The following is a 21,886-nucleotide window of genomic DNA, read 5'->3' on the forward strand; positions in this document are numbered from 1 at the left end:
TGCCTCCTAATGATGCCAGCTGCCAAAGGATCTTCCCAGCAAGGCCCAAGCACAAGAAGCACAAGTTCCCGGTGCCCTCTGCAGGAGGAAGCGCGGCCCTTTCCATCAGTTTTGGGGCCAAGTGCTGGTATCTGATGAGCAGAGCTGGGGGCACAGCGGTGGCACACAGTGCAACATGACATGATGCAGCATGAAACAACAAGACACAACATGACATGACACAACAAGCCACGCCATGACACTACACGCCATGATAAGACACACGGCACTTTCCCGTCGCGGCCCCTTTAAGACGCGGTGCCGCGCTGAGCGCCGCGGAAGCTCCCGACCAATCAGCGCAGCCCACATCCCTGCCAGGGTCCGCCCCGCCCGCTGCAGAGGGCCGCCGGGAGGGACGTACCATTCCTCACTGTAGGGGGGAGCCCGTTGGTGCTGCTGGGTGCTCCTCCTCCTCCCCGCCGCCACCCGCTGCTCGCCCTACCCTGGAGCTTCAACTCTTTTTTACAGCTTTATGGCGTCCTAGTTTGGCTTTGCTGATGCTGGGGTCCCCTGGAGTAGGGCTCCGTCGCTCTGTCCCCCCCCCGTTACGCAGTGGTGCGCGCCGGGCCGGAAGCGGCACCGTGGCCCAGCGGGCAGCGGCAACAAGATGGCGGCGCCGGGTGAGGCGAGGGCTGCCCGGGGTCGGGCCGCGCCGCGCGGTACCGCGGTGCTGACGGGCTGTTCTCTCGGTTCTCTCGGTTCTCTCTCCGCAGCCCGGCGGCTGTTCCTGCTGGCGGCTCTGCTGCTCGTCCTCGTCAACGCCCAGGCCCTCGCCCCCAGCCACCACCTCACCGCGAGGGACCTGGCCCGGCTGCGGGCGGCTCTGGAGCGGCCCTTCGCTGACGTGCAGGCCGCGTATTACTCCATCGTGGGGCTCCACAGCCTGGGGCTGCGAGTGGGGGATGAGAAGGTGAGTGGGCAGCGTGACACGATGGGGACTGAGGGGGATCCGCTTCACAACGGGCCGTGCTGCGGGGAGAAACACAGGATGAGCCGGGTTGGAAGGGACCCCAAGGATCATGTAGTTCCAACCCCCCTGCCTGGCAGGGCCACCAAACATACACATTTACTAGATCAGGTTGCCCAGGGCCCCGTCCAACCTGGCCTTGAACACCTCCAAGGACGGGGCATCCACAACCTCCCTGGGCAGCCTGTTCCAGGGCCTAACCACTCTCCTAGTGAAGAACTTCCCCCTAACATCCAACCTAAACCTTCCCTCTTTTAACTTAAAACCATTTCTCCTAGTCCTGCTATTGTCAGCCCTTTCCAAGAGTTTACTCCCCTTACAAGAGGGCATAATGCAGCCGTGTTCATTCAGTGTCAGGGCAATGCCTTGAGTGTCTGCAGGGTCTGAATAAAGGTGTTGTATCATCTGGGACAGCTTGCAGTTTGCTGGTCCAAAATGGCAGCCCTGGCACCCCTCTGTGAAAGCAGTTTCAGTCTATGCACACTCACACTGCTGCCATGTGAGACAGAGAACTCGTTGGTTCTTTTCAGATCCGGTGCCAAACTCAGGCAGGACACTTGATTTTTGCTGCTCTTCTTCACAAAATACTTTTTCCTATGTGCAAACCAGAAGAAAGGCTTGTGGCATCTGTGTGATGCGTACCAAGTTTGATGACCACAGCCTTAAGTGTATCCCTGTTGAATGCTCTGGTTTATTCCTCTGTGACCTGTTGAGGTGCTGTGGTTGGAAACGACCTCCAAGATCATCTCACCCAACCATCCAACTAGCGCCAGTGTTGCCCATTAAGCCATGTCCCTCAGTGCCACATCTCCATGGTTCTTGAGCACCTCCATGGTCAGTGATTCCCCCACCTCCCTGGGAAGCCTGTGCCATTGCATCACCTCTTTCTTAGAGAAGAAATGTCTCCTGATTTCCAACCTGAACCTCTCTGGGCACAACTTGAGGCTGTCACCTCTCATCCCATCACTGTTACCTGGGAGCAGAGGCCAGCCCTCACCTCACCAGTCTCCTTTTAAGAAGCTGTAGAGTGCTGAGGTCTCTCCTGAGCCTCCTCCAGAGTAAATAATCTCATTTCTCTCACCAATACTGTAGCTGCTTACCTGTTTTTGTTATTTCAGTATGCTTTCAAATTCTTTATTCTGCTACTGAGTAAGTACATGGGTGATATACAGCTGGAAGCAAGTTTTCCCTTAGAATAACTGCTCGCCTGTTCTCTGTCCTCAAAGCTTTTACTTACTAGAGATACACAGATCTTTTCTGATAGATGTTCTACTCAAAGTTTGGCTGATTGCAGTGGAGTTAATTTGAAATTCACTCATCTAATTGAACAGGAGCCATGTTCTGCTGCATCACAAGCACTGAAATTCATTTGTTTTGTGGTTTTATGTTTTATTCAATACAATAATACACATCAGCATATGTGAAATCGTCCATATAATTGAAATCTTCTCTTGGTGGCTTAAGACAATGCATAATTTGAGATCTCTCCCTTTGCAGGCTGCATGCAGTTTCATCAAATCCCATGTAGACTCCAGCAGTGTTGATTCCCTTTTCTATGCTGCACAGTCCATTCGTGTCCTGTCTGGTTGCGAGGTGAGTTTGGAGTTCTAACTTCTAAAGACAGGTGTTACCAAGTAAACGTTTACCTCAATATCTTTATTCATTCCTTTTTAAGCATAGTTTCTATTTGACTTTCTCATAGTGGGTTGTACTCTGTTATGTCTTAAGGACATAACTTACAAAGCGTCCCAGACATGGTAAAGTTCAAATATATGAAGCAAGAATTTTTTCACTGCATCCCTGAGTACCTGATCCAATATTGTCTCCTCAGGCACTTTCTGATGTTTTTACAGGGTGGAAGAAGCTGTGTAGGTCTCACAGAAAGTAATGCCTGGCATTTATTTCCATGGAAACTATAGCAGATACAAAGAACATAATGACACTATTTGATAGAATAAATTCTCAGCTACAAAACAAAGTTTTGTCAACACAGTGACATCATTAGTTATCCATTTTCACCAGCAATGAACAAGAACGTGTGTGCTGCTCTCATCAAAATCTGCAGCCATCAGAGGTGCCCCACTGCTGAAACGCACCACCCCCTGCCTCACTGTGCCCACATCCACTGTTTCATCTCCATAAATGTTCAGCAGGTGTCAGGGAATGTCAGTGGGTGCCATTCTTTCTGCATGGAGGAATTCAGTTTGTACTTCTTTGATCACACACACTCCTGTGTCAGATGCCCTTCTGTCAAACTGCCCCTTTGCTGCCATCTGTCAGACAGAAATGTGACAGAATGTTGGCTGGAAGGTTCAGCTCCTACTGCCATAGCACCACTGTCTGCCTCTGATGTCATGGGCCAACACCAATTTACATTAGGAGGCATTACTTTTGGAACAGCCTTCTTAATGTTTTTTTAACCTTCCATTTTGAACAGCATGTCCGTCAGTAAATGGAAAGTCTAGGCACAGCTGCAAAAGGTCATGTTTTGTTAAATCTGGTATGTGTAAAATCTGTTTAAAATTGTGCTACTTACTGCATCTTGAGACATGAGACATTATTTATCTGCCCTGACTGATGTGCAGATTTACAGAGTTTTTCTTTACCTGGCTAATACCAACCAGATAACTAGAACAGAATGAGTAAATGACTTTAATATTCCTTTGTCTGCGTTTCACTCTTGGTATCCATCAGCTTCTTGTTTTCTACTTCCTTTTTACCCACCTAATTCAGCTGTTTTCTGACCTTCTGCCTGATGGTACAGGTTCTTTCAACCTATACACAGTAAATCAGTAGATAAAAGCGATAATAGAGAAGGTTGGAGTGTTTCAGGGATCTCTTGATGAAACATCAGTAGCTATGGAAAAAAAGGAGCCAGTGCATTTGAATAGGATTCACAAAAGCAGAATCACTTCTTTAGTCTTTGGACAGATGATAAGGTGTTGGGATGAAAGGCCTGTATTGAATGACTGCAGCAGTACACATAGAGACTGCTGCACTTACACATTGTGATTGCTTTACACACGCCTCACTTTTCATCAGTATCAGTGGGTGCTGCACAATTGTGTTGAGGTGAAAAGCAGGTAGTAGGAAGTTGCCATGATAAATCTGACTTGTGGGTTATCCTGACTTATTGAGAGTTGTCAGCAATGCTTAGGTACTTAATTAAACTAAAATATAATGAGTGATAAATGTATTTTTCCCCACAACTTATAGTAGTTCACCAGTCAAGTCAGTGGTGACTAGTAAGACACGTTCTCAAGTGTGAATCAGTGTATTTCCTGTACTCTTCCTCAGGTTACCATTTCGAATGAGACCAGGGAGCTGCTGCTTGCAGCTGTCAGTGAGGATTCTTCAATCACCCAGATCTTCCATGCTGTTGGGGCCCTCAGCAGCTTTGGCCTTCCTTTAGCATCTCAGGAAGCACTCAGTGCTCTGACGGCTCGCCTCAGTAAAGAAGAAAATGTGCTGGCGTAAGTCTTTGAAACAGAAACATGTCACTGTTTTGTGCATATCTTCTTGTCGGTTGGATTTTGCACTGCAGGGTATTTTAATGTTTGGCTTTGTAATCTAGTTGTAGTGGACAACTAGAGTAGTAGTAGACTGAAGCATCAGTAGCATGTTTGGAGGGCTGTGCAATGCAGAGATCAAAGTCTGTTTTCTTCTCTGCCTTTGAATCTATGAGTTTATTGCAAAGCTGATATAACTAACACGGCATTCTTTAATGAACTCTATATTTTCAGTAAATCTCAGTGTGTTCGTTGCATGGGGTCAGCTGAACACACTAATGGCTACTTTACACGTCATGTGGAATAGAGGCTGAGTTGCTTTGATTTTGTTTCTTCTAAGAAACAAAAATCATACGCTTGTTTGTTTTTTATTGTTTCAGAACCATCCAGGCTTTGGAGACAGCATCTTACTTGTCTCAGCAGGCAGATTTAAGTGGCATTGTTGAAGAGATAGAGGTAGGGACACACTGTGGTCTCCTGTTATTCTGGAAGTTTTGCTAGATGTCCGTAATACTAAAGGATATGTTAAGATGAAACATATAGTGAAAAGCCAATCTAGCTAATTCCTTTTCTGCATCATGTGAGTTGGCTTGGCTCTTAATTTCAAGCAGTTATTTTCCCTGAACTTCAACTGTGTCACAATGGACTGTGATATAAAGTCCATTGACTTAAATATAATTAAATTAGTAAAGGCTGAAGATATTTTTTTCTTCTTATTTCTTAATTATGTAAAAGTACTCCAGTGAATCCACTACAAATATTCTTGATTAGACACTGAACAACACAGTTAACTTCTCTGGATCTACTGGAATGCAGTTAAAATAGAAATGACTTTTTCTCTCAGGATCTTGTTGCTCGCCTGGATGACTTGGGTGGAGTTTATCTGCAGTTTGAAGAAGGAATTGAGACTACTGCACTGTTTGTTGCTGCTGCCTATAAACTGTCAGACCATGTGGGAACAGAACCAGCAATGAAGGAGGTCTGTACCTGCCTTTTCCTCCTTCACACACTGTAGCTCACAAGAAGGATCTACTTGGTCACTGTTGCGCCCCAGAAGTGGGTGGCATAACTAAGTAGAACTTCTACTGGAAAAAGCAATGAGCACACTTTGCAAAAAGGGTGATCTCGGTGTGAATGTTGAATGCGGAAGGGAATTCTGTCTTCAAGATCATAGGCTGAATTTGTGTGGTGTTGGTTTTATTTCCCAAATGTACAGAAGGAAATTGCAGGTGAGGCCTCGCTTTTCTTTGTTGAGAGAAGCTGTTGGGGAATAAAGCTCTTGTTTCAGAGTTTGTTCAGGTATTTGGCACTTTCCTGGTGCTTTGCAACACTTCAGACTGTTTCACAAATGTTATTTCCTTGTGAGAAAATACAGACACCCAAATTAGTGTCCAAAGAGGAGGCAACATTGGTACTATACTTCTTCAGGAATCCAACAACTTGCATCTGTACTAACATTAAAGGTTGTTTGGAAATTCCTTTGGAGATTGATCAAGCTAGAAATTATTACTTCAAGTTCTCTACCTGTTTGGTTTTCTTTTTGTTTTGTAACAAGTAAACCAAAGTGCTCACACTCAATTGAGAATGGCAGCTCCCAAAAGTACAAGCCAAAGCGTCAGTTGAGACAGAAGCCAGTATAAGGCATCTGAGCTTACTGCTGGCTCTCTTCCATGCTGCTGCCAGCAGGTGAACTGCAAAGTAATTTTTGTAATGCCATTGAGGTGGTGATTCTGCTACACACAATTCTAATGGTCGGCATCCAAACAATATAAGAAAAGAATAAAAAGATCAATTAAGGAAATTTGTTTAGTATTGATTCAAAATTGGGCTGTCAGAAGTGTTGTTAGGACTTTAAAGCTTTATCTCCTATGAATGGCGTGAGTGCCTCATAAAAGCCACAAAATTCACTTTAAAAATAGATTTTATATGTGGAAAAAATGGGAACTATTTTTCTCTCAATTTAAGTGTGTTTGTCAGTTGTTGATTAATATATGGAGCCATGCCATCCACTTCACATAAAAGAAAAACCATTTGTGTTATGCAGGAGTTCTGTAGCATCTATCTGAATGCTTACTGTAGTCACGTGCTGTGTTAATGAACACTGACATACAAGCATGAGGCTGAACATTTGAGATGCAGTGGATTTCATTCAAGTGTTCATTGTCTGCAAGTCATGAAATAGTCATAACTATTGCTTTATTTGGGATTCTTTGATCCTTCTCATTTCTGGTTAGAAATCAGCTCACAATCCTCTGTTTGGATAGAAGTACAGGTAACCAAACCCTCATTTTCCATACTAGTAGGAAGTAATGGAAGAATCTAATACAGTGTAGTCTGCAGGGAGCAGTGCAGGTGTATTAACACTACAAAGTCAGGGTGCTCCTAGTCAGATCTATGCTCTTAGGGGTACTGCTTCAAAGCATTGCCTCTTAGCTTAAGCCCAAGGGAATAAGCCTGTGTGAGCCTGGACTGGCTCCTTTTAGAGCCACTAGGTTGCTTTGCATCACCTCTTCAAGGCTGTCCCAGTTTGGCTGGTAACCAGAACATGTATCTTAGCCCTTCTCCACTGTATGTAGGCAGTTGTAGTGCTCCTGGAGCCCAGGCAGCCGCATGCAGTCTGGATAGTTGAGCTGACAGCATCTTCCATTCTTAAACAAGTAGTCTGAAGAGGTAGATCCAAATTCTGGTTTTGTGCATTTTTAACACAATTAGAATGATTGTGGTTGGAACCTTCATGCCAAGAATAAGAATGATAATGTGACATTCAAAAGCTAATTTGGGGCTACCTTGTAACTTGGGTTATTTTAAAATCAAATGGGAGAAATTAACCAGTTTATATGAATGGTGTTTTTGTTAATAACGTTTTACTGAGCCAGCTGTGGTAAGCTGCTGGTGCTCATGTGTGGTTTTCGTTTTTCAGGATCAAATTATCCAGTTGATGAATGCCATTTTTAGCAAGAAAAATTTTGAGACGCTCTCAGAGGCCTTCAGCGTTGCTTGTGCCGCAGGTTCTCTATCCCACAACCGCTACCATTTGCCTGTGGTCATTGTCCCTGATGGTCCTGCAGCTGTGTCTCACCATCAGCCTATACTTAGGGTGAGTTCTTATATGAAAACCTTAACTCATCTCTTGGCTCAGTCTTTCATCTTGTGGATCTGGGCAAACTGAATGTGTAAGGTGATACCTTGAATTGTAGGCTCCAAGACCCAGCTTGCAGTCAGTTTGGTGTTCTAGTACTTTTATGAAAACTTGTTAGAAACCTGTGCTTGCCCAAGGAGTAGCAGACACTACATTGAAAACGCACACTGAAACCTTGTAGAAGACAGCTTTTAAGCAAACATTAGCTATGTTGAAAGGGACTAAGTTAGTCTGGGACATGGGACAAGAGAGGAGCCTGAGTACATAATACAGAAAGGGGCAGTCTGTGCTGCTGCAGTCCTTGTGAGATGGTAGATTTAACAGAAATTCTTCTTTTGCTCTTTTAGCTTCAAGTGACCAATGTTATGTCCAAGCCGCTCACTCAGGCTTCTGTAAAGCTGGACTACGCCAAGTCTGCATCTACCAAAGCCACTGTTCTCCAACAGACAGCATTTGCTCTGTCAGGGTAAGAGCTTAATCTTATGCTAGAGCTGAGGGAAAATTAATGTTATTTAAACAAGGTTGTGTTTGCTTCTCTTTTATGTTTTTCTACCAGGTATATGCTTGTACGATGGAAAACTCAAACTGCTGTTGTTACATTTTGTGGGCAGTGGATGACAGCGCCCTGTTGTGCTGAATTTCTTTTGGATAGGTCTTTTGATTGCCAAGTTGCAACATGCTCCTGACTTTGAAGGAACATTGAACACATTTTATCCCATGCTAATTAGTTTTAGCTTTTGCAGCATTTCTGTTTGACTGTTTTAATAGATTTAGAGACTTCTTATTAGCAAGGCATGTTACTTACTTGTAGGCCGCTCTGTTTGTGTCCTGGAGGGTACTTAACACTTTGCTTTTTGTTTTTAATTGTAGGGAGGTCTTTGAGCTGAACTTCATGAATATCAAACCTGCAAGTGGATATTATGATTTCTCTATCAGTGTTGATGGAGATAACAGATTTATTGCTAACAAAGTTGAGGTGGGTATGTGATTGGGTGGCATTTCATTTCTGTGCTATTCAGTGAAACAGCTTTTTATTTGCCTGCTAAGAATGTTGTATGGCGTTTTTAGCATGTGTTTTTCTGGCACATGGATTGGATTTTGACTCAGGATTATGACCAGTAACCAGATTAGCGTATGATCAAAAGAGATTTCTGTAAACTTCAGAAGTGACTTATCACTTAGATATTTGCTGATTTGATGGCATGTGAACAAAGGCTGGTAGTGGAAGTGTTCATGTAGCAGCCCATATTTTAAAGTAGCTAGGCAAAAACAGTTACTAACAATGTTCTTCAGAGCATTCAGATCAGAACCTGTAAATCACAAGGCTTGGCTAGCAGCCGAGTGATTGTCTAGAGCTTGCCCAATGTGTGGAAGTTAAGCATTTGATGTCGTCTGCCTGTGTAAGCTCTAGAGCTTTAGAAAAGAGCGTTGGTGGTCTTTTGGCGTCTCCTAACTGGGTATAAATATCTCTCTAAAGAGGAGTCTTGTATTAAACATTTGGTTTTACTTTCCTCCTCAAGTTGGATAATGGTGAGAAGCATGTGACCTCTGGCTGTTCATATATTCATTGTAGTGTCAACAGCTGACAGTGCTCTTCTCCAGAGATGACTATTCATAGAGTTAATTTTTTGCTTTTAGTTGCCTATTTAAGGAAAAGATTAGCTTTTAAAGTCTTGCAACATCATCAGCATGGAGTAGAGGAAGACACTTACTTACAACTGCTGACCTTTATGGTGTGTGTCAAATTGATGTTGTCATTGTAGTAGTAATGGCACTTAGGAGTGTCAAAAGGGGGTTGATTGGCCCTGCTTAAGCTCGCTGCTGGCACATAGAAGTACCAGTAGGAATGCATTAACGCTGGGGTGGCTTTGTGTGAGCTGCTTCTAATAAGACACATTGTTATGGGGGAGGACTGCTGGGGGAACTGGTTTTTTTTCCTTACTGTTATTAGCATTAATTGTCCTTAATGCACCTGTCGTTTTTGACAGTAATGAGCTAAACCAGTGGGTTATTACTCCAGGCAGAGCCTGCATTTCCTGACATTAAAATATTTGAGAGATGTTTGTGTACTGTTCAGTTAGAGGGGCTGTGTGCAGCAGCTCTGAGTTGCCTTCATGTCACTTTGCTTTTTTTAATGGTTATTTCATTAGTTCATCTTTCTTTGCTCCCACCTTGGAATGAAATACAGTTTTGTTACGGTTAGTCTGTATGTTAATGGATCCATTTTCAGTACCAGCTTCTTTATTAAATTACACCTTTCATTGTAAAGGAACTGTCAAAATTGTTTTTGTGTTTGAAGTCAGACCTGAATCGTTTGGTGGGGGCTGTTTCACACGAGCAAAAAGAGCAGCAACAAATTGTAGTATATGTTGGAAAATCTCTTGGCAATGAGATTAATTCTCCTGGGGAGCATTTGTAAGTTGTGAGAACAAATGTGCTAATTAACAACTACACACTGTAGGAACTGCTTGTGTTTGAGAGGAGGTATGGAGTTGGCCAAACCCAGTGCAGCTCACTGTCTGTGGTTTGGGGCGGGAGGGGCAGGAAATCATTGAATTTATGGAGCACTTAGCACAGAGGAGTTGTGATAAATGGCAGAGCCTTATTGGCTGCCATGCTCTAAATGATAAATAGCGAGCCTTCCTTCAGAGGCACAGTTTAAAAGAATAAAAACATTGCAGATCTGCAGGAATGCTTTGGCTGTTGCCTGCTGGTAATAAAACCAGCAGAAACCTGTTAAGCTTTAGGAGCCAACACAGGCATAGCTGGTTGCTGTCCGGAGACTTCCCTCGTCTCAGGTTGCTGTCCAGGACACAGAAGTACACATGCATGTACGGCTCCAAGTTGTATGCAATGCCAGTTTTAATTGCTGGCTTCTTGTTTTAGAGGAAAACTAGTTGGGTGTAGATATTTGGACTGTTTCATTAAAAGCAGTGCTCCAGGGGGAGCCAACTCCAGCATGACTGAGAATCGGCTGTAGTCAGAGATGGCAGCTTGTGGAGGGGAAGGGAGTGGGCTGGGGTTAGTGGCTGATGCAGGAGCTTTGCCAAAAGGGAATTTGCTGTAGATCTGCCTGTTCTGGTTAAGTTCTGCTTTGGCTCAGTGAAGGATTCTTTGTGGGTAAGGGGATGGAAGAACTAAAGCTTCTGAAATGAACTTGACCATAATTGACCATAACTTTCTGTTGCGTTTTGTTGCAGCTGAAAGTAAAAGTGTCCACAGAAGTTGGAATTACTAACGTAGATCTTTCTACAGTGGATAAAGATCAGAGCATTGCACCAAAAACAACCAGGTAAAACAATTCATTGTGTGACTCGTAAAGGGGAAATTCTGTCTGTAGGCTACAGGTCTTCTGAGCTTTACCTGCTTAAGCTAAACCAGGGAAATCTTGTTCTGGAATGCCAACAAGCTCTTTTTTGGTGGGAGAATGCTGATTGTTTTTATAGGGCGTTTTCCTTAATATTAAAGTAAGTACTACAAGAAACAAGCCAACCTTAATCTTCTGTTCTTCTGGTGTCATCTCTCTGTAGCAAAAGCAAGTTAAAATATTTGTTTTACTGTTTCTGTTATTATTGAACTTTGATAGAGAAGCTCTAACGCCACACGTGCAATGTATTTGGGGGGTTTGATTATATTGTGGCTAGGTTTACTTGAACTTTTAGATGCTTTTTTAATTGCCATCAGTTAAAATGTAATTTATGGGATTTACCTTCATTTGCATAGCTTCACTGAGGCCCTCTCTGTATTGATACAGCCTTCTTGTGCAGAAATCTGAGTGTGTTCTCTTCACAGAACACCAGGCCTCCTTTTGGATGATCACCTCAGTTCTGTTTGTTTTCTGCTTTCTAGGGTAGCTTACCCAGCCAAAGCCAAGGGCTCCTTCACCGCTGACAGCCATCAGAATTTTGCTCTATCCTTCCAGCTGATAGATGTGAACAGTGGAGCTGATCTCATTCCTCACCAGGTTAGAACAAATTCTTGTCATTACTGTGTCAGCACAACGTTCCATTTTGTAGCATCTGAGATGACAGTTGCTCTTGAAGAGATTCAGTAGGTTTTGAAAAGCCTTATGTTTTTGACATGGACTGTGGAAAAATTACTTTTCTTGGTAGGAGGGAAGTGGATTCAGACCATTTGTTTTGCCTGTATGTTCAGTGAAGTCTCTTATTGCCCTGATACTGCGTGTGCTGCAGTAAAATTAGTTTCAGTAGTTTGCACTGTAAAAAGGTCATTTCTGACCTTTCGAATATAGATTGTTTGCTTAGAAAGTCCGTGACTGCAGACTTTATATTTTTTTATATATATATATTTATTTTGTTTAAAGCATGTATGCATGCATCCCTCTTGTATGTTGTTGCACTTCTCCACCACCATTCATTATACTGCTCTGTACCTCTTGTAGGCCTCAGGACAGTGTTGATTTTGTGTTAATGGAATTATTTGAAGAGGCATTGTATTTTCCTGATTGTTCAGGATTAGAGGCAGCAGACCTCCCGGTTCATTCCCCAGTCCCTCGTTTCACACAGTGAAATATTCCAACAATGTTTTAATCCTTCTTTTCAGACTTTTGTCCGACTTCACAACCAGAAGACTGGCCAGGAGGTAGTTTTTGTTGCAGAACCAGATAGCAAAAACGTCTACAAGTTTGAACTGGATACCTCTGAAAGGAAGACTGAATTTGACTCTGCCTCTGGTACCTATACTCTGTATTTGATAATTGGAGATGCCACTCTGGAAAATCCAATCCTGTGGAATGTGGTACGTAGCTGGAAGCGTGGCAATGTTGGGATGCCTGACAGTCCAGCAGACTAGTCTGGGGTTTGCAGTTCAATTTTCAAACTCCAAGTGAGCTTCAACCTGAGATTTAGATAAAAGTTTACTTATCATAGGGTAGATTAGAAACTTGAGAGTGTTTGTTACTTCAGTTATAAGTTCACAGCAAACACTTCAAGGTTTAGGCTTTCTGTACTTGTTATGCTGGAAATAAGTCCAACTTCTAGTTATGTTACTTCTGCTTAGGAAAAGTTTCTTTTTCCGTTCTGGAGGGTTTTTTTGTAGATTCCCTTAAGACAAAATGAGTCAATGTGTGGTTGCCATGAGTTGCAAACTGGCAGCAGTAGTGTAGTAGGTTTTAGAAAACTTAAAAAAACATTGGAGTTCCTGAAGTTTGTGATTTTGTTTTAGGCTGATGTTGTGATTAAATTCCCAGAAGAGGATGTGCCATCCACGGTCCAGTCCAAGAACCTCTTTGTTCCCAAGCCTGAAATTAAGGTACAGTCAAAACCAAAAGCCATGTGCAGAGATTGGAGGGAGAGGCCTAATCCTAGTTTAATTTATCTAGTCTTAGTTCTCATATAACTTTGTTTGGATTAGTAATCTGTCACAGAAGTGTTAATAGTGTGTAAGTAAAGTAATTAAAGAAAAAAAGATTTTCCACTTAATGGATAGAAATGTGTTGCAGTCCTCTGCTTTATGAATGAGCTATATGTCCTACCAGGAGAGAACAACTGTTGTCAGTGAGAAGATGGAAGTAAGAGAAGTAGAGCAGGTAGTTGGCACCGCAGAAAGCTTTCTGCATCATTCTGAATGCTTGTGCTGTTGACAAGCTAACCACTGCTTCTATGAGCATGAGGAAAACTTAACTGAGCAAGAGATCAAATGTTCAGACTGCAATAGATGCTACTTTAAAGAGTTGTGCTTTGCCTTCAGAGGAATGCTTGTCATCCAGAACAACACATACCAGACAGGAGCAGGGCTGCAGCTGGTCTTCCATGTGGCTGAGAAGGTCTTCTGTTAAATACTTTATTACTAGCTGAGTTTGTTTGTTTGCAGCACCTCTTCAGGGAACCTGAGAAGAGGCCTCCCACTGTGGTATCTAACACATTCACAGCACTGATTCTCTCACCACTGCTCTTGCTGCTCATTCTGGTGAGTGAACTGAGCCACAGAACTAGGAGAAATGTATTAAGTGTTACTTAATCCCATCAGCCTGATTCCCTTTTGCAGACTTAACTGTTGTCTATTGGTAGTTGTAACATCCTTTTCTACTCTATTTCAGCTGCATCAACTCAGTGTTTTGTACTTAATGTATGTCAAATCTCACCTGGTCAAGTTAGGTTATACTGTATTTGGAGGGTAAACCTGTGAGCTTGCATTGCAGTGATTTCCCTTTAGCTATTCCCAATGATAGTTGGCATTCCAATAGTCATGTCCGCTGCTCTCTGCAGTTAGCAGTACACATGCTGATGACAAACCACTTCAGTGGGGAATTCTTATTTTTTCTGGAAAACATAGATTTGCAATAATAATCCCCTCTTTGCTTAAAGAAAGATAAATGAGGAGCTGCCTTTGCAGACTCAAGCAGTAGGAGAAATTTCCGCTGCAGGAGCTCAACAGTGCAGGCTTTGACAAAGCTGCTGTTCTGTCCTCTGTACCAGAAAACAATGTGCTTCTGTAGAGAATACACTGTATTCATTGAAGAACTTGAATCTCTTTCAAGTCTGTTTCCTTTAAGTTTAAAATAAAAGCTTGTGTTTACAAGGACTATTTATTCAGGTTTTCCTTCTTTTCGTTTTAGTGGATAAAGATTGGTGCCAACATCTCCAACTTCAGCTTTGCTCCCAGCACCATTGTTTTCCACATGGGACATGCTGGTAAGTGTCACAGGCTTTTCTGCTATGTTTGACCTTCTCACCTGGGAGTTACAGATGTGAGCCATGTTGGTAAATGGGCTTGCAGCCTATTAACTATAATGACATAATAGCATAACGTTTGTTCTCTTGTTTTCATCTGCCTTCCTGCTTTTCATGATTGTTAATATGATGATAAATCTGTTTTGGCCATCAGCTTGTAACAACGGTCATTATCTGGGCTCCTCTCACACACCATTTATCGGTACTTAATAGAACTTCTTATTTCCAGAGGTCACACTTCTGTTATTGCATGTTTATCCTTTGTAAGTAGAGTTTCTGTAGGGATTGAAACATGTGGGACTATCATCTACATCTTTTCTTTTATAGTGTTTTCTGTGAAAATCTTCTTAGGCTGGATCGGGTTTTGTCATCAATTTTATTGTGCTTTTGGTCACATAGTTATTTACTGTCTTGGTAGACTCTCAGAAACACAGCAGGTTGGGAGAGCATTGGATCTACTGCTTTCCATATGACAACATTCTGCTTTAACCCAAGCCAGTTTCCTTGAAAGCTTTATAAGCTCTTAAAAGTGAGCAAAGGCTAATATCCCCTGTTACAATCCAGAATATCCTCCATGTTTTAATAGCCTCCACGGTCTGTAATGTGTCCATAATTATGCCACCAGAGGATTGGTTGTAAGCTGTCAGTGTCACATTTTTCTGAAGTATGGAGACCCAGATGCCTTCTGCTCCTGGCAGTTATACATACATAGTCCTTAAATCTGTCCCTGTGGAGCTTCAGAGACAAGTTAGAAATCAAGTGCTTAGGTGTGGCAGTACAACATAAGAATTGTTCTGGGAATAGCTAATGGTCTTTCTTTGTAGTACGGTTTCAACTCTGGACTCTGTCTTTTTTCACAGCAATGTTGGGGCTTATGTATGTCTACTGGACTCAGCTCAACATGTTCCAAACTCTGAAGTACTTGGCCATTTTGGGTGGTGTCACGTTCCTGGCAGGCAACAGGATGCTGGCTCAGAAAGCAGTAAAACGGTAAGCCAGGCATAGATGCATGAGTGGGAGCTGCTTTTAAATTTGCAGGGAGGAGAACACATCAGTGTCTATCAGTAATTGATGCAGTGACAAGCGTTTTTAGTTCTTCAGTCTTGGATGCAGGGACTCTTATGCCTGTTTTCAGATTAAGCCCTAGATTAAACAGACAAGGGCAATGAGGTGTTCTTGCTCAGATGCAGCTGCCTGCTCCTTCAGAACAGATGGGCTGTGTCTTCTTGCTGAAGAGGGTCGGACACATGGAAAAAGCAATGAGTGAAAGAAAGCACATACACCTTGATGTGGGGAAACCCACTTTTGGCCAGATATTCCCTGACAAAACTGCTTCACTTAGTTGTGTACAAAGCTTTGATAATATTAGATAATTAAAGCCAATATAAATGCAGAAAATCTATACTCCTATGCAACTGTGCTTGTGGGGTATGTTTTAAGAGGTAGAAGGTAAGGTGTGGGTTATCTTACTGCTGTCTTCTACCTGAGGCAGAATTAGAAGAGAGAGGCAGCTGCTTTTTGAAGGATTGTAACAGCCGACAAAGTGCAACACATAGAAGGAACAACATGGAAAGTTCTGATGAATGTTAGGGATACAGAATTCATTGAAGGTGGACAGATGCTGGAAAGGAGGATTTAAAGAGGTTGTAAAACCTTTATTTCCCTGGAGATATTCAGAACTTGGCTGGATATGACCTTGAACAATCTGCTTCAGCTTTAAAGTTAGCTCTGTTTTGAGCTCACAGTTGGACCGAGTAATCTCCGCAGGTTTGTTCCAACTAAAACTATTCTATGATTCTGTAATAAATGCACTCAGGTATCTACATCAAGCAACGTGAAACACCAGCCAGTCCCAGGCAAGCTTTCTTTGCAGCTAGAAGTTGTAAAGCCAGCCAGTGGGGTTTTGTTCCCAGGCTGTGCAACTCTGCTCAAGACAGGGCTGCTGCTACTGGGACCTGTGCCATAGCAGCTCTGTGTCACTGAGTTGCACTGTGCACACCTGGGTGGGTACTGCAAGCACAGTACAGCAGTGCCTTGCCCTGTATGGACACGGTCTTTGTGCGGATGCTTCATCTTTGTGCCCTGTGCCACACCTGCAGTCTGGTTGCTGACCCAGGCTTCCAGTGCAGTGCATTAATCAGAATTTGAACCCTTAACCCTTCTGCCACATGGAGTTTCCACATGAGATTTAAATTTAAGCACTTTTGCCCTAATACAGAACTTGGATTTGAAGATGATCTCATGACCTGCTTTGCCACCAGGCCTGTGCTTTTCTTGCTTCCTCTTTTTGAGCTATTAGAACTCTATCCTTGCGCTCCTATTTGCATAAATAGCCCTAAACTCATATTTTTATTGCACTTGACAAGAGGACGAGGACAGTAAAAAAAGAGACAAACAAGAGAAAAAGCGCAGCAGCAGCAACAACAAAACCTCACAAACACAGGAGAGTAGAATTTTCAGGGCTCCCACATTGGTTTGTTGCCTTTCAAACACCTCTACTTGCATGGCTGTAGCAGTGGGGGCAGTTATTCTAATTAGCTCTCTTCATACTGTCCTTTCAGCTGCCTCAGACTTGCTCCTTTGGATGCCCAGCCCTCTGCAGTATGGCACATTCTCTTGTTTATTTTAATAATGTTTCACTTTTAATTTAATGATTAACAATAAAGTCATTAGTAGCAATAGATTTCTTAGCCTACAGATGCAAGGGGAAAAGAATACAACAAAGTTTACTTCTAAGTGTCAGCTCAACCAGGGCTTCTGTTAGCACATAAATGCTGATGGTTGGTTCCTACTTCAAAACACTGCAGGGGGTGTCTCTGTGCTTTTTCACTGTACGTGACATGAATCTGTGACCACAGTGGTGGCAGGTTTGAAAGCAGAACTTGTACCTTAGGCTAAAGTTAAACCCTTTGTACGTGACTTTAAAGTTCCAAAAGACAACTTTGTGTTGATGTGCAGCAGGTCTGGCTCCGATGTTAAGTGCACCGATAATTAACTCGATAGCACTTGGAGGCAAAGCTGCTGTTCCTCTATGAAGAACGCTGGTAGTGGTTGGGGGGAGCTGTATGTAAACTAGATGTTTTTCAGAAGCTACCAGAAGGCCTGGTTTTGCTCTTTGCATTTCTATCGTGGGCTCTGGTTCCCAGAGCAAAGCTGCTTTCCTCCTTCCTATCTTCTCTGAACCTTTATTCCTCTCTCCTTTTGGCAGGATCGCTGCAGAGCAGAGCAGTAGGTTGGCAAAGTATAGAACGCTGCGGTAAAAAGGGGTTTTGCTAGTGACCAACTCTTCTAGAAGTAAGGGTCTTTTTGGAATTTGCCTTTCTTGGGCGGGCTGTCTGCTTCATTTCACTTCATTCCTCATTTCTTGCACAAAAAGGTACCTGAGCTGAAGCTGCCTCCTTTCAGCATTGTTTATTTGGCTTTAAATCAGTCCTTGGGTGTCCTTGGCTACAGCTGGGCTTGCATACTAGCAGTCTATGTCCATGAAGACTAAGTGGTCTTCATGTGATTCCTTAATAATCTCATCTTGTGGTGATATGTGCATGTTAATACACTGGGTGTAGGAATAAAGATAGAAACAATACTGCTTGTACTGTAAATAATTAGCAGTGTTGGCTAAAGGAGAGCATAACCAAGGCAGCTGGTATCTGGGCCTTTCCCATCCTGCTGTGGGTACCTCCTACTTCCTGCCCCATCTGCAGTGTCCTGGCTGTTCAGCTGCTGGGCACTCTGCTAGCAGAGCTAAAGTAAGCCCTTGCTTGGATGGCAAAAGCTCTGTATGCACCGTCTTATTCAGCTGAGGACACAACCTAATCCAGGATTCACCATTCAATTAGACTGAACTGGTTGTGATGGCTCAGTCATTGGCAGCAGCAGCAGCCAACTCCCCACGAATGAGTGCAGTCATCCAATAGGATCTCCATTAGCACATACTAGTGTAAAGCCCTTCATTGCCTTTGAATCTGAGCAGGTAAGGTCCCGGTTTGTTATATCCACAGTGTGATGGGAGGCAGAACTACTGTCACTGCATGCTGCCCATTTTGTGTGTATGGCTTCATTTCTTATTAACACACTACTTTATAAAGGGGAAAGGAAAGAGAATGTGGGATGAGTCCTGGGACCAGAACTGCTGCAGAATGTGCTGTACTGGTGCACCTCAGCAGCACCTGCTCTCTCATGTTCATAGCCAGCACTCCATACACACAGCGCATTGAACAGAGCTCAGTTTTGTGGTGCAAAGCAAAACGGTGTGGGTGGCTGCAGAAACAGTGTGCAACATGCTATAAGCTCCTGTTTGCACATCAGATAGCACGGAGGTTGGCTTCAGGACAATTACCTATGGACTATTGGCATTATTCCCATAGGTAAAACAGCCTGGCACCACCTCTGCTCTCCATGGAGTGTTTAGAGGTGTAATAGCAGCAAACAATCTCTGACAGGTTCCTGGAGGTGCCTGTCACTTGTTCTGGTTGCTGGATGCTTCTCTTTTTACCACAGCTTGGAGCTCGTGGCTTTCAGCTTTAGTGGCCTGTTGCCAAACACTTAGGAAGTGTGTTCTCCACAGCTTGCAAATATTCTGCTTCTCAGCTGGGTATTTTAACTCCTTAATTCCCTGTGGGCTATGAGTCATCCTGGAAGATCTTGGAAATAGTTTATCCACAAACCATAATTGCTGCCATGTGCAGCCACAAGCACCTTTCCTCACTGCTGGGTTTCTGATGCCCCAGATAGGCCAGTTAAGACTGTATTGCTACCAGCATCTGGGGTTGGGCTGTAAAGTGCACTCAGCTACGCCTCTCTCTGGCTCCTTGGAAGAGAAAAGGACCCCCAAAAGATGGACTTGCTGTGCCCACCTTGTTGAAGATCTTTCCTTTGTGTTTGCCAGCTGGTTCCAATTGGATATAATGGTCCTGTTGAAAGTGGAGGTGCGGCAGAGTAGCTGCAGGCTGCTTTGCATTCAGCCCTGCTGTTTTGTCCAGTTTTGTGTTTTTCAAGGCTCATTCATTCCTTTCGCTCCAGAAATTGACCTTCATTTCACCCAGCGTTTTCATACTACTTGTATTAATTCCTCGGTGAGGTTGCAGTCCTGGTTTTATCACACTCCTCAAAGAAGCTTCTTGAGGGAGAATAAAGGGTCTGGGGGCACTTGTACAGTGTAAAGAAGTGCTTTGTTGCCTGGGAGAGTTAATTGTTTGGGTTTCCCTTCCCAGGACACAGTAGCACCAGAAGAATGGAAGAAATGGGGAAAAACAGAGCAAACACCTTCAGAACAGAAACACAGAAGTAATTGAAAGAGCAGAAGGATGAAAGCAGCAGAATTTTTTTTATATATATGTATGAAGTCAAGAAGGTTCCAGTTAAACTTCTTACAAGGTGTCGATTTCTCACTGTTGTGTTCATGCTACTTGAGTGTTTTTCATACGAAACCAGAAAGTCGTTTCTTCCTTCCATCCCCGCCCCCTTTCTCTGCCCTTGGAATGTTTTAATTTCTTTTTGAAGACGAAGAAGAAGGAAAACAATTCTCCTTTCCCCAGGTGCCCCCTCCTCCTCCTGAACCATTTGTGAATAAAGAGGAAAGAACGGTCCTGAGTTTTGGTTTGGCTGTTTCAGTCTCTGGCTGGAAGTTGGGCTCATTGAACAGAGCTTGTTCTGGTGGGTGATTTCTGTGTATTAGTCACTGTGCTGAGGAGCTTCCTGTTCTTTCCTGTCCTTTCCCAGAGGTACACGTTTATATGGGGACGCTTCCCACTCCTGCCTGTCCTTTGCAATGCTTTCATCTGCATTTCTGTGCTAACCCGTGTTCTCTGACTCAGGATGGAGCCTGGCCAGGCCACGTGGAGCTGCCAGGGCCGCTCTCAGCTCAAACAGGAGGAGTCCCTGGGGCTGTCCCTGTGGGCTGCATCCCTGGCTGTGTCTGCCCCGGCAGGTTTTTGGGGGATCCTTCTCACTCACATTGATTCTAACACTGAGCTTTGAAGTTGTATTGGGGTAATTTAGTGTCATCATCAGATTAATGATGTGGGAAGTGGAGGATGAGGACGTTGGGGAACGGTGCAGATTTCTGGAGAGTTCTCCCGATGAACAATTTCCACATGGAAAACTTAGCAGTTGCTCCTGGCTCCTTCCCCTGCATCCATGTGTTGGCTCCCGTTTGTCCCATGTCAGATGGGTTTCTTTCAAGCCCTTTTGGCAGAGGAACTTCATGAAACGTCTATGGGAAATCCAAGAAAATGAGATCAACCAGCAAATATGCGGCCGAGGGGCCAATTCCTGCACAGCACCTCACATGTGTGAGACACAGCTCTGCTTTCTGACAGCCATGTTGCCTCTTCCGCGCTGCAGTCGTTCACACTGAGCTCACCGTGTCTGTTCTTTGTCATCCCAGTTCCTGCTGCTTTGTTCGTGGCGAACTTGACACTGAACCTTATGAGCTCAAGGAACTCTCCTGCACTGCTTCAAATGACCGATCTCATGTTGCATTTGAGCCTTCTGAGAGTAACGGACTTATATCCTCTGGAATTCCTTTTCACCCTTTAGAGCTCTTTGGAGCCTCGTATTTCATCCTGCTCTACCCATCGGCTTTGTGTCATGCCTTGTTTCTCTACTGCTGCTCCCAGTGTTTGGCTCTTAGAAGAGCTCTGGCCCATTCTCCAAGGAGAGAACTGCAAAACGAAACCCCCGTGGTTCTGCTGTGATGCTTTTCCTGAGCTCTGCTTGTTGCTTTTGATTTGTTTTCCTACATTTTTGATAGGAAAGGATGCTTTTATTCTTCTGGCCTTTTACTCATCAGACACTTTGTTTTGTTTCAATCATTTAATCTGCCAGAGTTGGAGCATTTCCTTCCTCATTTTGACCAAACCTGAACTTTCAAATGAACCCTTTTTATGGCACTTGCAGGTCTGTTTCATTTTGCTTCCTTGTTTTTGTCCCCTTGTTTATTTTCTGCTTTAAGAATATGCTGCTTTGGATGCATTTCTTTGGTCTGTTTTCCCCCCTTCCCTCCCCATTCCTTCCCTTGCAGTGAGCTGTAATGACTTCAGACATGCTGACTGCTGTGACACAACAGCCTTACAAGCTCTTTGAACCAAGCCTTGCATTCATTCTGTTGCAGGTCATTCTCCAGCTGCACTGTAAAGCAGGCTGTCTCACTGCAGCAGCTCCCTCTGTAATGGTTACATGTGACCCATTAGCACTTGCTGCTGTCACAGCTTTGCTGCTGTACAACATCCCCTCGTTGCTTTGTGGCACTGGAATTGTGATCTGAACAGGGAGAACATAACCTGTAGGGGTTCAGTGCAAGTAGGAGTTCATTCCCGTGTATGCTGGAGCCTAATATACAAGAATGGGATTGCTTGGGGGAAAAGGAGCTGGAATGTACTGCAGGTAAGGGATTGTTTGGGTGCAAGGAGGATGCTTTAAGAGTCCCCAGTGTTTGTGTGCAGGTGTGTTTCCAGCCTGGTCCTTAGTGGCTGGCACTGGCCCTGATGCCTTTGCAAGCACAGCTCTGAGCTGTATTCTGTGCTCCTGCCAGCTCTCCTTG

The 21,886-nt window shown here is 43.8% G+C and overlaps 1 protein-coding gene across 4 annotated transcripts; it reads left to right on the top strand.

The window, feature by feature from the left end:
• Nucleotides 1-612: 612 nt before the first annotated feature.
• Nucleotides 613-19,935, top strand: RPN2 (ribophorin II). Of its 4 annotated transcripts, XM_015881441.3 has the most exons (18): nt 613-659; nt 753-949; nt 2,504-2,599; nt 4,304-4,479; nt 4,896-4,971; nt 5,360-5,494; nt 7,436-7,612; nt 8,002-8,120; nt 8,525-8,630; nt 10,855-10,946; nt 11,504-11,618; nt 12,218-12,412; nt 12,839-12,925; nt 13,487-13,582; nt 14,232-14,307; nt 15,207-15,336; nt 17,555-17,640; nt 19,557-19,935. In XM_015881441.3, exons 1-17 carry the CDS (start codon nt 647-649, stop codon nt 17,604-17,606), a joined length of 1,938 nt encoding a protein of 645 aa, XP_015736927.2. In that variant the 5' UTR covers nt 613-646; the 3' UTR covers nt 17,607-17,640; nt 19,557-19,935. The 4 variants fall into 4 exon arrangements, with proteins under 4 accessions (XP_015736927.2, XP_015736924.2, XP_015736929.2 ...); XM_015881438.3 differs by having other exon boundaries at nt 613-949; XM_015881443.3 differs by lacking the exon at nt 17,555-17,640.
• The last annotated feature ends 1,951 nt before the right edge of the window (nt 19,936-21,886 follow it).

The sequence above is a fragment of the Coturnix japonica genome, chromosome 19 (genome assembly GCF_054131305.1).
Source record: "Coturnix japonica strain WE chromosome 19, WE-NBRP24, whole genome shotgun sequence".
NCBI classification, from domain to species: domain Eukaryota; kingdom Metazoa; phylum Chordata; class Aves; order Galliformes; family Phasianidae; genus Coturnix; species Coturnix japonica.

Coding starts and splice junctions, on each gene's coding strand:
- RPN2 (XM_015881438.3), top strand. CDS start 647: ATGGCGGCGCCGGGTGAGGCGAGGGCTGCCCGGGGTCGGGCCGCGCCG. Junction 12,413..12,838: donor ATCCAATCCTGTGGAATGTG/GTACGTAGCTGG, acceptor ATTTTGTTTTAG/GCTGATGTTGTGATTAAATT. Junction 14,308..15,206: donor TTTCCACATGGGACATGCTG/GTAAGTGTCACA, acceptor CTTTTTTCACAG/CAATGTTGGGGCTTATGTAT.